At 35.2% G+C, this 19008-nt stretch overlaps 1 protein-coding gene across 1 annotated transcript; it reads right to left on the reverse strand.

Moving 5' to 3' along the window:
* Positions 1-1315: 1315 nt before the first annotated feature.
* Positions 1316-18196, reverse strand: Smp_173160 (family M13 unassigned peptidase (M13 family); the record flags this gene model as incomplete). The annotated part of the gene is made up of 17 exons (XM_018796345.1): positions 1316-1412; positions 1778-1851; positions 3302-3376; positions 4878-4928; positions 5909-6039; positions 7072-7232; positions 8970-9067; positions 10392-10469; positions 10522-10620; positions 11070-11173; positions 11806-11897; positions 12669-12808; positions 13669-13740; positions 14369-14491; positions 15662-15709; positions 16523-16839; positions 18142-18196. 17 exons carry the CDS (start codon positions 18194-18196, stop codon positions 1316-1318), a joined length of 1815 nt encoding a protein of 604 aa, XP_018650567.1.
* Between the last annotated feature and the right edge of the window lie 812 nt (positions 18197-19008).

The raw sequence follows: 19008 nt of genomic DNA on the forward strand, positions 1-19008 counted from the left end.
AGGAGTGGACAACCGTGTCGTCACTCTTAAAGAAACTTGATGTATCACTTCACTCTGATGGTTCGGACATAATTTTATTCAAAACAATTATTTGCATTCAAGGGACCTGAAATGATGGTATTCATGAATTCGCACATATCTGAAATCCCATGTCTAGACGAACCAATTTTCATTCCTCTCAAAGTTTTCGATGGTTGTCTAACTAAGCATTATCTATGTTGTGAATTATGAAATTCTACAATCAGCACCAGTCTAAATGCTGATTTAAATATCAATTAAAGTTAAATCATTGGAAGCAAATATTTGTCTTGCCTTCATTTGCTCTCACTCTCACATGTATTCTCGCGTTGCGATTTTGAATTTCACAGCGACTGAAAGATCACAACACTTTATAACAGTAAGTATTGTGTGTTTAGATAATATCTACTTGACATTTAAGGAACTGTTTCAAATATATACCCGAAAGTCATTCTTATGGAGTCATGAAAGTCAGTAAGTAATGGAAGCGAATACACAAATTGTGTGAAATATATCTCAACGAGGAGATAGAAGACAAAATAGTGAAAAATTAATAAGTTCGTTTGTTGGTTTCTTTCAATTATGCTCTTGTAAGGAGCCGGTTTTACACTGAACGTCTTTGAACACGTGCACTATGACTCTCATTTCGAACATATTTGGTTGCGGTTACATGTAACAGTTAAGGTTGAACTTTAATGAGAGAGGCAATAAGCGTGAGATCAGTCTGTATGATTGGGCTTTTTCTAACGCACAGCTGCCGCCGATAAAATGTGATAACTTGGTCCAACGAATTGCCCGAATAGCTTGACTGTAACACTAACACTATTGTTAGACAAAGCAAATTTATTATCACAGTAGTCTAACATGACAGTTCCAGGATTTCTAGAAGTATGTAAAGTTCGTTTTGTTTTCTTAAAGTGATAATTCTTCTCCCAAATCACAGGGTTGGTGAATTTCCCGAATTCCGTGTCACTTTTCCTGAAATGTATATCAGAAATGTAGTCGTCCGAGATTTCAACATACAACTGAATTACCTGATCCGCACACTTATCCAGGTATTGTAGAAACAATATTTGGGAGTAATTTTTCAACTGGTTTAGAAGCATATTAATCCCGTTAGTTGGTTTGTCAGAATCGATTCACCCGAATGTGACAATCAAATAGTCTACTTTACTTTCAGCAATAAAATGTTTATTATTTGAAGAATTGGAGTGAGACATTACAAAAATGTTTTAATTACGGAGTCGATTAAATAGACAAATAAATATTTCTGCACACACACCATCAATGTTTTCTTCTAAAGAATACATTTGCGAACAGGATTCATTATCGAGCCAATTTTACATTGGTACGCTTCTGAAAATCCTTGACTGTGTTTCAAAACATCGTTCACACTGAAAACGGAGAAAATTAGAATGAAATATATGGAACTAATAATGGAAAATGTTAGTATGTTATGGTGATAATTCATTCATGAATACACTATACCGATGTTGACACTGTTTGTTGAAATACACTTGATGTCAACGATTGTAAGCTAAACATGTGCATTAGTCGACTCTTACAAGCATATTTGCACTGCTGGGACTAAGGTTAATGTAAGATGTTGTTTGTAGTATTAGCCTTGCCTGTATTATATAACTGAGTGAAAATCAAACATTTCATGATAGATTTGACAGCCAGCAAGTGACAGCTAATGTTTTAAACACATATTATGGTCATATTTTAGAATGAAGTTATCAAAATACAAATGAATTACATGAATCCGTAGGCTTCGATATGCTTCCTTGAACCGGACTGAATAGTATATAATGATAAGCCGCTGCACACTATCTACAGTTATTAGGGATAGGCGAAAATGAAGAGAATAAGGAAAAGTGTATTAGTGCATTGTAGTTAAAATTCAATGAAGATAACTTACGATCATTTGACCAAATCATGACACAGGAAAGATTATCGAGAAAACTGAAACGAAGCTTTGATCTATGTTTTCTTACATGGTAAGATAAACGGCTTGAGAAACGGAGACATACTGAAACACCGTGTTATTTATTACTCACTCAAATAAATTGGCTTACACAAAAACCATCATATTTATTTTCGGTTCTGAGAGATATGACATGTTTGTTGTATCTCAGTGAATCATTGTCATTCTTTTATAGTATCATTAGATCTTAGATATTGTCTGCCTATGGACGAACATATTCTTTATGACTGATGGATAAGACACTGAAATCAACAGTGAGGTTATTGCTGATGTGGAGGAACTACAGTTGACCAAAGGAGTGATAATTTATTATTGCTTGTAAACTGTTTTATAAAAATAAAACAGAGTGAGCGGATTGTGCCTTTTTTCACTGATTTCTTGAAAATCACGTTTGCACGTTTGATTTGAGCCTCGGATATTGGGTGTGAATATTTGAGGGATCAATTTCTATTCGTTATGATATTCACACCCACCACAACGTATCAACTAACACCAACTCATACATACAATATTTTAATGTGATTCGAAAACAAATGGTTGATCAAGAAAATGGTTCCATTTTCGGAATAATAACCTTCGTAACTGTACAATAGCACAAAGAAATTTAATTCTCAAACTATTAATCTACAATACGATTCTCACTAATAATGAAAGTAATGGTTGTTATTATGGTGGACTTCATAAACATGGCAAACTGTCACTAAACCCCTATTTTCACCATCACTCACTTTAAAGCCTAAAATCAAGTTATCTCTGTTTCAACGCCCTTTCTGATAGCAATCCAACTCAACTTCAACATTCCATCATATCACGTCACTCAATCTTTCTCTCACGGCTATTTATCGCTATTCAAGAATGCTCAACCACCTCTGAAGATTCCTAATGGAAATAAGACTTGTGAGTCTTTGAAAATTTAATATATTCGTTGCAATGTCCAACAAACCTATCATTATAATCATTGTCAATTTGAAAGTAATTAACAGACATATTGTTGATTATCATTTTGCAAAACAGGTTTGTATTTGCGATTGAAGGACGTGAAGATAATTTCGGCGAAACAAGAACTTATTGCTAAATTGAACTTTCTCAGTTTGTTTTCAACTGCTATACTTCGTTTACTAAATGTTATTTCCATAGTTAGCTCCTTTCGTGCATAACATATCTACTCACGAAATGGTTGAAATGTAAATGTGCTCATATTCTGTATAATAATGACTACAGCGCACCACGTTTATCATGAATCATTGTAAACCGAGTTTTCATTCAAATGAACTTTGAATGGTGTGCATAACTTACTTTCGCAAATGCTGAGAAAAACATCTTCTTTTCATTTAGGCTATCGAGATTTCCAGTTAACCTTTTCTTGTATGCCTGCAATCAATGTGAGTAATTTAACAAGAAAGAATATTATGTACAGGAAAGTATCTCGCGGTTGAACAACATATAAGGCGGATAAATGTTGATGAGAGAGCATTATGTAACGTGTGTGACGTACATATAACTCTTTCGAGATCAACTTATATAATATCTCTGACAAGCGAGATCTAACGATTAGGTGGAAAAACACTGAAGGTATTTTGAAGCCTTGTATGCCTGTATGCGCATTGAAATACAACATGCCTTATAATGAGTTTGATGAGTTGTCTATAGTTTTGGTACGGTCACAAGATTTCATTTAATTACCATCTTCATTCTGGCTTCATTTTAGAGAAGATATTTAATATCTCAACTCAGTATGTGACAACTAATTGTCAGATCACTACCTGATTTACAACTACTCACATATCTGATTTTCTGCACCTGTCGGACGTTTTAAGCAATTCCGAAATTAAAGTGCCAAATATCATGTGAAGTTTCAACGGTAGTCGGACTAAAAGTACATATTGGAAATTATCCCGCTGTTGAACAAGTCAGCGGCAGACCAATGTTGGTGAGAAATCTTCCAGTGATTAGTTAGTAATTATACATAATTTTTGGTCATCCATTTGAATCGTTCCATGTCCCTCGCACTTAGAACCTTCTTTCGGTTTGGTTTCCAAGTGTTCTGCCACCCTCGTGCTTCTCATTTTCCGGATCTCAACGTTGAAGGTCTAGTTCGTTCACATTTCTTCTGTCTATTGACGATATTGTCACGTCTGGCATTTTATCACTAACTCGTATTCTCGTGAACAGCGAACAACCACTGGTCAATCCGACAACCACAAACGCCTTTCAAACAACAAAATCGATGTTGCAGCGTTTAAATAGGTTTCGCTTCCGATCTCACTAATTTCCAACACCTCTGAACTCAAACAATCCAACATTACTTTTCATGCTCATTCGTATCAATCACATCCCGAGATTCTTTCTTCTTCATATGAATCATTCCATCAAGCATCACTCTCACGCTGCCACTCAGTAGCATCCCTATGACCGACAGCTTTACCTGCATCTTCATAACATCAGACAGCTTCGTCTTGCCCAAGTGCGTCTAAGATAGATCCTGTCTTCACAATCTACAAATTGCTCTGACGAGACACTTCAATGCTTAGCAGCACTGAACAACCAACCTAAAGTTAATCACGGAAAGTCAAAAATTTCATGTTCTGCTCTACCAAACATCATTATTGTATCATTATTATGTTGTGTTACACAATAGCTCAATCACTAGCAGAGGGTCCACCAAAATCACGTTGATTTGTTCATCAGCTCAATGTAAAATACAAGAGTGGTCAACTGTATATCCCATCCGAAAATGATTCAGTGAAATTCAAATTCAAACAATCAGCTTGTTTAATCCGGATCTAGGAAGCGTATACAGAATGCATGTGTCAATATTGAATATTAGTGATTGAGGAATAAGATGAATATTTTATAATTTAAATTCACTTACTTCGAACGACAGCATGAGACCAGATATACCAGCTGACAGTTGTTCAACTATCTAGTTGGTATGAAAATGGTGGAGATGACATAAAATTTATACAACGTCTATGACATACATATTAAATTTTCAAGTTCAATTTATATAATATCTCTGACAAGCGAGATCTAACAATTGAGGGGAAATAACACTCATGAATGTTGAAGCTTTGGGTGCCTGCATGTGCATTCAAAATACAACATGCTTATTGATGAGATTGATGAGTTTTAGTACGATCACAAGGTTTCATTTAATTACCATCACCATTCTAAGCTTCATTTTAGAGAAGATATTGAATATCTTAGCTGAGTATGTGACAACTATTTGTCAGATCACTACCTCACTAAATACTGAAACAACAATATGAAACTGTACTGTGTCCTCATGACTTCCAATTATGAAGATAACTCGCTTCGTAAGGCGTTTGCCCCTGCATTTTATCATCAAAGTATTTTCTGAAATTTGAGTGAATAACATCACTGGATGTACCTGCATCTCATAGTTGATGTTCACTCTAGGACTCGAATACAGTACCTATCGCTTCAAACGCCATCGCGTTATCCACTCATCTACTGAGTCCTGATAGCCACTTGTGTGTGCAATGGGGGTGAAGTTGAAATTTACTTAGTATTGTTTGTTTGAATCTTCCCATTGATGTTTAGGACTTCAACTGGTCAGTCTCTAATTGTCATATGTGCATATTGTACGTATTGCCTCGATATAGCCTAAATTCACAAGCATGGTAAGCGAAGATGGATAGTGGCTAGCAGTGGAATCCAAGACACACGTTTCGTACTTTTTGATTGGTATATTATTCGGAAACTATGTACATATGATGAATGTAATATACCCCTGTATTTTGTTACCATGGCATTCTTTAAAATTTGAATAAATAACATCTTTCATGTATACCACAATAATCAATTCCGAAATTAAAATGCTGAACACCATGTGAAGATTCAAAACCTTTTGAACTAAAAGTACGTTTAGAATTTTCTTACTTCATTCTGAGGTATTTCAGAGTTGATTTGTTCTGATAAACAACACAGTTGACTTCCAAACGGTGTAGAAGCAGTTGGTTGACACTGTGGTGGATATTCCGTTTGACTTTGTAACTCCTCACCATTTAAAACTGTAATGAAAATTAACGTTGATCGCATTGGGTTTCCAAAAATCAATATAACTTGAATTTTAAATGGGATGACTACTGTAGAGCTTAAAATTGATTTTAGTGTATTGGTGTCAATTATGAATAGCTTTCCATATATTACTATTTAACAGGACAAAATGTCAGTGAAAACCGTTACTCTCAACAAGTTAACATTTGATGACCAAAAATAGTATATTCATACCCGTCGATAGTAAATTTCTTTATCAATGTCTTACTAGTTGAAAGCGTGAGTCAATTGGAGCTAGACCATCATGGAAAGCCTGGAAGCACTGGACGGACGTTTCGTTCCATTATGGGACTCCTCAGGATTGCGCATCCACGATTCCGCACTCGCGAGATCCGAACCCATGACATAACAGTCTCGATCCAGAGCCACTGAGCCGACCGGAATCCAACGGTGTTAATGTCTAACTTCAACTGATCAAACTAGTGGAGTTCAAACCACGTGTGTTGTGAGATAGGAACTCACTGAAGACAATTGGTGAACGGTTGCTCAACTTCGCGGATCCGTTGAAGTTAGAGATTAACACCGTTGGATGCCGACCGGATCAGTGGTCTATTCGTTAAGGTTTTCCATGGTGGTCTAGTTTCATTTGACTCACGCTTCTCATTTTCACAGAAATCAGATGCCGTCTCATTTGATTGTAAGATTTAAAATAACGTCTATGCATTCTCAATACTGCATAAAGTCGACTGACCAACTTAAATGAACCACTATCCTCTGAATTGTTCCAGAATACATGTGAGAAGCACATCTATATTTATACTGTTTACATCCGGAGGAGTTAACTAGAAAACCCACAATACCGTCAGTATTTATAATGCGCCACAATATCTACGATTAGCACCATTGGTCTCAGTTTACTCAGATCTCAATGGTTCATAGAAACAACTCACATACACAAACATTTCTCAATTGTTCGTGACCGATTTTTATATCCGATTGTGATACCATTTTGATTCAAAGATATGGGGAGATATCTTAAAACCTACCTGCAGATATAATCTGAGAACCAAGAAGCCAACCGAAAATTCCGTACTTTTCCGACATTGAATGTGATTCACTCCAAAACGGTGAATGTAATATCCCAGAAAGTATAACAATCTTGCGACTTTGAACGGCAATGACAGGATAAATCAACTGCAAGTGATCGCTAAATATTTGTAAATATACAACGATCATTTATTTACTCAGAATGATTTATGCATTTTTAAATCATTAGAAATGACTGAATGAGTAGACCTGCCATTAAAGTAATATGATGTTTGTCTATTTACTGATGACATTTCGAATATCTTGTTTCATAGAACGAAATTTAAATAAATTTTCCGAACTTAGGAGACTCAAATCGTGTAAGTTTCTTGCAATGCAACTATTGGAGACCAACTGTTCTCCTAATGATAGATGCATTCAAAGTGCAACACAAAAGGGAAGAATAGATGTAGTATTATGTTATAGATCGTTATTAGCACTGTTATAGTAATAGAACTTGTCCTAAAATTGGTGATATGTCATGAAATGACAGTCAAACCTATAAGATGTTGCGTGGATGTCACATCATTGTCTACAGTAACTCTGATGAATAGAATAAAACGTAGTGCCCTTTGTTTCAGTCATGTTGACGTGCTTATTTTGCAAGTTAAGTGTACATTAATAAATTCAATTGAAGTATGTATTAAACGATAATTTATCATAGATGAAAACGTGAGTCAATTGAAGCTAGACCATCATGGAAAATCGGCCAGCACTGGACGGCCGTTTCATTTTATTATGGGACTCCTCAGCATTGCGCATCCACGATTCCGCACTCGCGAGATTCGAACCCAGGATCTACCGGGCTCGAGCCAGAGCCTTAAACCGATAGACCACTGAGCCGGCCGGTATCCAACGGTGTTAATGTCTAACTTCAACTGATCCACGAAGTTTGAGCAACCGTACACCAATTGTATACAGTGAATTGATATCTCACGACAGACGTGGTTTGAACTCCACTGGTCACTGCTTCTCACTAGAACTCCTGAATGTACTTCTCGAAATCAGTCACTAGTGAGCATATGATTACATTAATTAATCTCCACAAAATCCCTTCTGATAATTGATAATTTATCAATTTATTAATCAGAATAACTACACATTGAATCCCATCTAATAATATCAGTAAAATGAATCTGTGATCATATTTGATCACTGATTAAATGTGATTACACTATGATTGATTATATCTATATTTGCATTGTGTGATTATATTAGATCAAGGTAAATTGTACCGTCTGATGTTTTGACCTCGACAAACACGTTTCGTTTTCTTCTACTGTCATAACAATTTTTTAAAATGAAAGGGGATTTGAATATTGACTGTCAAATGATGTGAATTATCACAATTGATTGATCACTGAGTGTTGATCAATCTCATGCGTGTCAAATCTTTCTTAGTGCTGATCGAATGCTATCGATCAAGTTGCAATGTGGCCACCAGTCTAGGTGGCTCGACACTGCGTGCACTATATATATTGAGGTAAGATGGTGGTTCGAGGTGGTCAACAGGAAACCCTGTACCCGGGTTTCGTGCTACTTGGCACTCGTCAGCAAGGTGTACCTGTAATCTTAAGGGAACTGATGCTCCTTGGCGGATTCGATCCCGTGTCACTCAGCTTCACAGTCAGGAGACGTTACCACTGAGCTATTCGGGCCGTGACCGACCTCCTGTAGGACTGAGCTGTAATCACAATTGATTGATCACACATTTTACCATGATTCATTAAAACACTAGTTGAAACATAACTCGTTGTGAATTGCGATGTCATAAATAGTACTTATCCTATAAACATAGGGTTTATTTTGCATGAAAGTGTGTAGTAATTATGATACATAGTATCAAAGTACAACTCACAAGCTCTGTGTCCTTGATATTCCGAATAAAGATGTTTTAGTTCGAGCCTTCTGAGAGTAGTAGGCATTTATAAAGTAGTTATTCTCAGAAAGTTCATTCTGAAGGAGAAACGAAATGAATTATTTTTTAACTATTTTGACAGTTACCGATTTGTCAAATGAAAGAAATTGTTATCGTAAATATGTTTCAACTCAACAGCTTTCATTTCCTCGGATGCAGAAGTTATTGTTACCAATAATCCACAACATAGTATAAAAGCAGTACAAACAATTGTGTTAACTATAATCAATTCAATCCTCTGAATAGTGATCTATATAGAGATCTGAGGTATATTAAGTCGAATAGCTTAATGGTAGACCTACATTTCTATTGTTCAACAACTACATTTATAGTAGTACTGAAATAATGAGAATTGTTAAGGTCACTCATGATGCATTGGAATAATTCCTCTGAATGATCACACTTCTGAAGAACAATGTGTGAGAATACATGACGTTTCCCCCACTCTCTTCATTTTCCTCTCATTAAAAGTCTCAAATCTATCAGTCTATTTTGGGTTTGTAATGTGAGCGTATTCCTTTCCTTGATTATTTTCTCACATGTGGAGCTAATTATTCCTAGACTTGTCATAAAAAATGTATACGCGAAGCCGAGAACTCGATTAGTGTCTCAATAAGCAGAGCAAACATCTCAACTACCACACAGTTTAAAATGAATCTTTGTCTTTACATATTGATATCGCTTCCATAAACTCCACTCAAGTACAAGTAATTATGGTGATTTATCGGTTTACTCGTAGACCTTTATCATAGTCTGTGATAGTTTTCCCAATGATTCTAACACATCGAAGCTAGATACTTCAGTTTCGGTTCCACAAAGTTTGATATGCATGTGCGATGACTCATTTATATGCCCTGCTATTCGATCAATATTCTATGCTTCGATCTGCCTTACTATTTGCATGGAAATCAAGCTTATTTGCGATACATCCTACATATCAAAATCCCTTTGTGTCGACAATGTAGGACTACGGATGACGAAAGTAATAGGCTGTTTTAAAGTGAAATAGGTGTAGGATGTAAAACACTAACATTGGCAATAAGAACCTTGAAGAGAAACACTGAAACGTTCACATGGAGTGGGCAGCGAGGAAGCTACTAAGAATGAGTAGATACAGCTTTGCGAGTAAACCATCTAGCTCGATAAGCTCACCACTTCAAAATATGGTGATACATAACCATATATATATTTACGCTGTTCTATTGATAAGTTGACAACAATTACATGAGTTGAATGATGAACAGATTTATAGGAAAACTAATATTTTTTCAATCACATACAGAGAATCCACTATTTGGCTGAGTCATTGATCATCAAGTTAAGAAATAATAAAATATTTGGTGTTACACTTAAGGAACGTACTTCGAGTATTATATCTCGTTCTTTAATCACCTGATCGAGAAATGCTGAATCGATCATTAATACACTGATGTTGGAAACCTGAATAATGCAATCGGTTAATATTCACACTATCTATCAAAACAAGACAAACCGTTAAAATGGCTTTTTGCTTGTCATCTTCACTGCTCCATGACCTTTGTGACAATAATTCAGTCAATTTGTGCTTCATTTCGTTGAACATTTGATTCACCTATTCAATATAAACAGATATAACCATCAAAGTGATGACTAAATAAAAGATGCGCGTTTTCAGTGATTGTTTGTATTTTATTACATAATTGTCAGGTAGTTGTAATAATAAAAAATGGTGTGACAAGTGATTCACATTTTCTACCATATTCAGCATATTTCATAATTGTTCCAGCTACATATTTACACAAATTTTGTCAAAGCATCCAATCAGATATGTATATGTTAAAGGAGAAAATAAAATTTTCGAACTCCGCCTTACATTGATAGTGGCTAGCAGTGGAATCCAGGACGCGTGTTTCGTCCTATTTGGGACTCGTCAGCTGGATGTACCTGCATCTCAGGACTCAGTGGCTGAGTGGATAACACGATGGATATCACTGTAATGACTGATGATATTTGCTAATATGAACCATAGATATATGATCAATTATAGAATTCGAAACTCACTTCATCTTTTGTAGTCTTACTTATACTAGAATATTTGTGTTCTTTGTTTATTGTCCACCAGAAATTCTCCTTCGTTTCCTCGAAGCATGTTGGTGGTTTTTTATCTTAATTATTTTTGGTAGAAAGACATCAACATGTTGTTACATATATACTTCCAGTTATACACAGACAACTTTCAATACTTTTAATCATAATTAAATGTAAATTCAACAAGTACCACCACTCATCTTATCCTCTGATCATATGGATCATATTGTTCATACTTCCTCTACTCTATTTGTACATTTTTCATTGTTCATACTGTTCAAAATGATAAGGAATGTCATAAGCTTCAGTTGAACTGGACTTTATCGTTCTACTCATACAGAAAAACCTAACAGACATGAAATGTGAGGAACAATCTGACTGAATTACACGACTTCGTGCCTTTTGAAATTTCAGCATGCATTAACTGTAAATACATAATGCCAATTTATTCGCAAATTAGTTTACGAGCAGCCTAACTACTTCTCCCAAGTACTTTGTCCAGATTTATATTCCGACCTGCATCCAAATAAGGTCGACATGTATATTACCGGATGTATCAATAATTGACAATTCACCATTCACGTGAAATATGTTCCATCGTGTTCATTTGTCTTCTATCTACTTTACAACTTTATTTGGAGATGAAGCTATCAGCCTATAAATAGTCAAACTATATACTTATGTTAATTTAACTGGCTATAGTACTCACCATTATTTGTAGGATAAAAGTCTTCAAAATATTGCTGTAAGTAGTTCCGCATTTTGTACAAGAAATCTATCACTACCATATTGTGTATGTTTCTATAAGAAAAATTACAAAAACCGCGTACTTCAGTCATATGCAAATAGAATTTAATTTAGAATCGACAGTAGTTATCGATCCACAACGTCCATGTCGACAATTCTCAACATCACAGTTTATGAGACAGACGTAGTATGAAACATACACAATGAACACTCTTCATATATTTTCTTGTCCGTAATCTTCGTCTTATCACTTTGATGGGAAATCATTTAATATATCATTCATTTGTATACTCTCTCTATATATACAGTGACCAAAGTGATTTTAACCAACTTATATATCAATCTTATTATTTTCAACATGCTTCATTCATCCTGAATGCTATGAAACAAACTGTGATTATAGATTGAGAGGATTTTGTGGATAATCGCACAACTTTAATTCACATGGAGATTGAATGTGGACAAAACGATTGGTGTGTAATGAAAGACATGTCAAACGGTCATCCTGTTTTCTGATGAAAAGTATTATTGTTGTTCCGTTTTACGCCTAACGTGTATAAAGAGACTCGAGTTTTCACCGGTTATAATCTTGATTTAAGTAATTACTGAGAGTGAATCATTCTATTATTAGGAATATTTACATCACACTGTATTTCCTTTAATAAGTCTCTGAGATTGTCATACGTTATGTACATTTTCTATCAAATTACTCTGAACATCTAGTGCATGAATGAGAACAACAGAAAGCAGATAAGATGTGACAACATGGTATTTGAGAAAGCAACCTGTTTCTGAAAGAATAAAACTCGATTTCGAGAAAATTACTTTCTTCCTTCGTCTATGGTTACTTTTGAACGGAGAATATCGCAAGTACTCAGCCAAGCTTCTTCTGATTGGATAGTAAATTCCAATTGGTTATACGATTCATTTTCGAAAACATTTCTAAATAAAACATCCCAATCGATCTGGTCAAAATAAATAATTTGAAATTAGTTTACAAATTCAAAGTGATGTGTTATGTTTGACAACAATATTTTCACACATTGACACAATGTTCCACTGTATCCTGTATCTGGCGCAGTCACCTAGGTGGACTGCACACTGTGGTGTATGCTACTTTTGTCTATCGACCTAAGTAGTTTATAACAACAATCAGAAGCTGTATGTCTGTCAAAAGAAGGTTGAGAAGATTGCACTTGCAAAAACAGGAAGGGAAGCATAAATGAATTGAGAAATGGAAGAAACATGAAGGATGTAAGGGACAATTGATAGAAGATTTGCAAATGAAATATTCAATGTATGGTTTTCACAATTTGTTAAAGAATGTGGCATAAAACAATGGCATGGTTATCCCCACTAGTTCTTCAATCACTACCAGAATAACACTCAACGACTTTCACGAAAATATTTCAGTTTCTCCACGAAGTAATCTTCATCGTTTGTTCTCTCGATTTTCAGTTACATATCTGTTCATGAAAAGCGTAAATTAACTGCTCCCATGAACCAAAATTGGAGTAAGCATTTTATCCTTAGTTCTCCCGATGTTTCATTGTGTTTCACCTCGTTCAATACGTGGACACAACCACAAATCCCATGCAGTTGAACTTACGTTTTATAGAATATTTTACTCAATGTTAGTATTACACACAAACATCTCAGTTCAATCAGACCTTTAATCCATCGTTATCTCTAACACATGAAAACATCGTATTATCTTTATATTCACATACTTGCAAACTGGAGTGAAGAACACTGAATTCTTCACATTATTCCTCATGTCAGTGAGTTATCAAACTACTACAAAAATGATCTCATTTCAACTTACAATTGGACAGTTTGTTGTCAGAAGATCATGAGTGATTCTCGATGGTCCACTATCCACGATTGTCTTCTGTGCCTAAAACAATATGTCCATATGATTAAGAAAACCAGTTATTTTGTGCATGATATTCGAAGAAATTCAGACGGCATGGTCAAGAATTGACAACGATTTCTAAACTAGATAAACACAGATATTCGGAGGTCGTTAGTTTGTACCTGTAGTCAAAATTCCATTTAATTCAATTCATCTGATCCTGCAATCTACTTTATACAGTCGAGATCAGTATTATCGATTTCTCAAACAACCTCAATCTTTCAACATTACTAGTATTGGTTTACCCTAACTGGTTTTCTGAAATTTATAATCGTTTGTGAATACAGTGTAATAGTTTCATAGTTATCTTTCTAATAACCGAATTATATACTGTTTTATACTCAGCAAGCAACATAACTAAATTTGTCGTTGTAAAGTAAGAAATGGAGTGTTCATTTGTCCACAGAAGTTCTGTATAATTAGTTCTATATGATGATTACTGATAATAGCCTATATTGTATTGGCCAAATACCGCGCTTCTCCACCGACTGAATATATGTTCTTCTGAACAACGGCTTAGTTCACCTCCTATTAGGTACTGTAATCCATAAAAATTGTTTTATAATACAACTGTCAATAAACATCAACACATCTTTCTCGGTTCACTCACGTTTTTTAATTCCGAATACAACTCGAAAACACCGTCCATCATATTTTCATTAGTTTGTAGAGCTCCTACATTTTCCAAATATTTGAATATTAGTTCTTTCACTTCGCTGTCCTCTTGACTTGACTGTGGTTCGTATGAAAAGAATGAATCACAAAGTTACTTGTTCGAATAAAAACGAAGGTCATTTAACGAATGACTCTAGGTACAACGCTTCCATCGATGAAAGTAAGATGGATTAGACTGTCTCGTCTCGTTATGATGGTAACAAGGACAATGTAGATTAGATTAGAAGGATTGTTCAGTACATAATATGAACATGTCCAGCTCGATACATAGCCTTCCTGATTTGAAGAATAAACACTATGTGCGTGATGAAGAACAAAACGTGTGGATGCTTCATAGCGTGGCATGAACCAGTGGGAGGGAACAATAGTGGCAATTAATTGTTGTTTGCATGTGTTTTCGAAAACGATGGTACACGTGGTAGCGTTCTCTTCCATAGGTTCACATACAAACTATGACTGTCCCACCCATCAAACCGACGTGAAGTCAGATCAGACATATTTTCAATAAAAGCAAGCCAATAAAGTTTATGAAAGACGTCAGGACAAAGAAAGAAACTGGCACATCATTGGAGAGTTATATAGGTGGTAGCACAAAGGTTCAGTAAATTCATCACTGATTACGAGAGAGTATCCAACAGCGTGCTCGATTGTACTAGCAGAAACTCGGATATCTACCAAGACTATAGGTGAAAGAGCACAATTACAGACAGATGTTAACATCATGAATAACACTTGGCATCAACCGGATCAGAGTATAATTTTGACTGACAATGTTCGGTTCGTGACCTTTGTTCAATGAAGATAACGCATTTTACCAAACATAACTTTATTGACATTCGAAGCAATGGATTCTGTTTGTCGAATCTGCTTTCACAGACCCATGACAACTGGCACATATTAGAGTTGTAATCAGAGAAGTGCTTTGTGGATATTATACTAAGATAATAGTCGAATCCATGGGTTAATTGAAGCTAGACCACCATGGAGAACCTGAAAGAACGAAAGGTCCTGTGTTTGGATCTCGTGGGGTGGGATCTAGGATGCACACTGCTGAGGAGTCCCATTCTGTGACGAAAAGGCCGTTCAGTGCTTCCAGGCTTTCCACAGCGATCTAGCTTCTATTGACTCATGAATTCAACCATTATAATATTAGAATCAAACCAATGAACAAAATTTTCTTAATATCTACGATAAATATGACTGAATTGATCTGTTTGTTTCATCGTACCACGTTTAACTTCTCCTTGTCAAATGCGTCAAGCGATCCTGAATGAATCTAAAAGAATAAAGTTACATTCACTTTTAGTAAGAGTGAAAATCAAATGACTCAAAAATACAAGATAGTGTTAGAAATCATCAAGTCCTCATTTACAAAATATTTCATTCAATGTACGCTATGCAATGCAATTCTATTCGCATGTTATGATGGGAATAAATATGTCTGATTTGTTACGTTAGATGAAGTCAGTCGTATAATAAGATGGCGTTTCATTTTCTAACAAAGGTGCATAGATTTTGAATATCAGCATACAAATGTCGTCATTTAACTGTGCATATTCATGTGGCCGTCTCATCGAAGTCAGTAGAAATAAAGAATTCAACGGTTTGATTGTAAATAAACAAAACGGTGACAGCGATTTGTGTTGATTTCCTCCATCATGTGTATGCCTATTTACAACTGTGTCTAGCGATACAATGTGAATAAAGTAATGGAAACAACCAATAGACTGAAGTCACATTCCTTCCTCAGGAGTAAATTTTAGTGAGCTATGGAACAGTGAGAGAATAGGCCAACTTAGACTTTGGGACAAATCAGTGGAACAATGTCCTGAGGTTCGTGAGTGTATGACAGTATTGTGGCCAAACTCGTCAACTGACTGAATGAGATATTGCTGAAAAAAATATTTTGTCGCTTAAAATCTATTCAAGGTTTGCTCACATACGTGATCACCTGTTCAGTCATTTTATCGGTTTTCAAGTGAATTTCAGATTGACAACATTCTAAGTTGAACAGAGTAATCTAAACTACGTATTTGCAACTCTATAGTGCATGAAAATAATCAGGAACATCTATTGTTTGAAATCTTACTTCAATAAATTGAACGCCATTTTGTGTGATATCTTTAACTAGCTTTAAGGAAAATAAAGCTGTTTCTCCAATTTGAAATAACGATGGTGAGAGTAAAGCGGTCACATTGAACTTTTCACTACTGAGAACATTTTGTTTGACATCGATCTGCTCTGCGTCATTTGACGACATCAGCCATCCGTTGAAAAGTAATTTGATCAGTTCACCGATTTTCTTCTTTATCAAAGGTCTTCCCATCGAGGAAGCGATCGTGCAAGTATTGTAGAAAGTTTGGGCTACTTTAACACTCGGTACATCTTCATATCCTGTACTTTGTACTAAAAGTGGAAGAAATCCGTAAATCGGCAATGTCAGATGGGTTTTAGAGACAGTTATCTAATTATTACACATTTACATTGATAAGAGTGTGATTCATGGTATTACATGATGGTTTACAGTGAACTGCTACATTAAATTATGCCTAAGACTTCCGGTTCAACTATTAATCTAGCTCCATTCAGTCATCACAATCATTCATGCAAAAGAGGATGCTGAGTTTAGTTGTTGAGATTGAGGCATACAATCCCGAACAATTCATTATTCTAATGTTGTTGTGTTGACCAGTACTTATCGTTTTCTAACACTCAGTTCGATGTTTGAGATACATCTTGTGTTCCATACAGAACGCCATGTAGTTATTTCCATTGCATTGAGAATGTTCACGTAACTGAACACACGTTTTCACGAATAGATATTGTATTATCAACGTGCTTTGTAAATCAGTTGCGATAGTATGATTCTCGAGGCCTGATTAGAACAACAAGATAAGGCAGAATACAAAGTTCTTCGAAGTTCCAAGTTTTGAATAACACTGCTTAGCAACAGAATACAGCGTCGAATTATCTGATACATTTCAGCCATTGTATAGTCTTTAGTGTTCTGTCTTTAATGAATGTGTAGACAAATGCTCTTTACTTTCTGATTTTAGTCATATTAAGAAAGACTTCTAACTACACCGTATTTTAACAAAATTACCAATATTCAGAATAATGAATAGAACGAAAACGATGACGTGTTTGGGTGAATTATTGGGCATGATTCTGATCGCATCTGTGAATGAAGTGTTAATTGTACTTGAAACCTGAAATAAAATATTAAACATGTAATGATTTGAATGGCGATGGCAGAAATTGGTTCAATGCACCACAACAAATTAATAAATCCATAAACGATGTCCCAAATACTAATACTTCCTTTATAGTCATCATATTCATTCAAGCGTACTATTTCATCTCAACAAACGTTTTTCAATAATGTTCGGATAAAGTATTTGTAAATACTTTCTGAAAAGAGTTCGAGACAAGAGTTGAAAAACAGAAAATCAAACAACTTCGGTCTCATATTGCTTATTTGTTGTATCCAACATCAATATCTTTGGTGACATATTATTCAGGATAAGCATTTGTTTTTAAATATTGGTAGATTCACCCGGTTGTGTAATTATATATATATATATGTATGTAGTGCTTAGCAAATGACGAGTTTCGAACACCAACCATCATATATGTATAAATAAAAAGCACGCTTTGCAATCAAAACGAGCACAAACTACATCGAAGTTGACGCATTTTGACTAGATCAAGTTTCAACACATATAACATTTAGAAACAATAAATAAAACTCACACATTTCCATGATGATATCATCCGCGTTAAATGATCGATTATACAGATCATTTTGAGAGAGCTTGTCACAAGAGTATTTCTCAAAATTATCACAGATTATGTTGATACTGTTGTCACTATTATTACTTGGACAACTTTCATCGATGCACAGTTTCCCTATGAACGAGAGAAGAGAAACAAAATTTCATACAGAATAAGCCAAAGCATAAAGTCGTGCTTATCACTCTGGTGAAAACGTAGTAGTAGTAGTAGTAGTAAAACCATGTCTTTGTGAATGAATAAAGTAATGTAAAGTTAAAAATGAAGGGTATAATTGTCGACTGAATCATTCAAAATCTAACAATTAATTAAGTGAAGACAAAGGTAATAATTAAAATGAGCGGAATCAATAAAGTACTTGAACGTCATAAGAATGTTGATGTGAATTTATGAAGAGCAAAGGAAAAGTAAACAAAAAAATGCGTAAAACCATATTTTTAAACAATTCAATAATATGGTAAGCAAAGATGGATAGTGGCTAGCAGAGAAATCCAGGACGCGCCTGTCGTCCTATTTGGGACTCGTCAGCTACGTAAACCTGCATCTCAGTGTTGATGTTCACTCTGGGACTCGAACCCAGTACTTTTCGCTTCAATGAAGATTCAAAAAGATAAACAAGAAGAAAAGACTATATTCGGTAGGTAGAAAGGAACAAAACAGAAGTAAAAGCGCGCAACAAAATTGGAGAAGAAAAAGTGAAAACCAATAAGAAAAAGGTAAAATGGAAAGCCAATAGATATGAGAAAATACAACATCATCCACATGAAGCAGGTTTAGATAAAC

The sequence above is a fragment of the Schistosoma mansoni genome, chromosome 2, assembly GCF_000237925.1.
Source record: "Schistosoma mansoni strain Puerto Rico chromosome 2, complete genome".
NCBI classification, from domain to species: domain Eukaryota; kingdom Metazoa; phylum Platyhelminthes; class Trematoda; order Strigeidida; family Schistosomatidae; genus Schistosoma; species Schistosoma mansoni.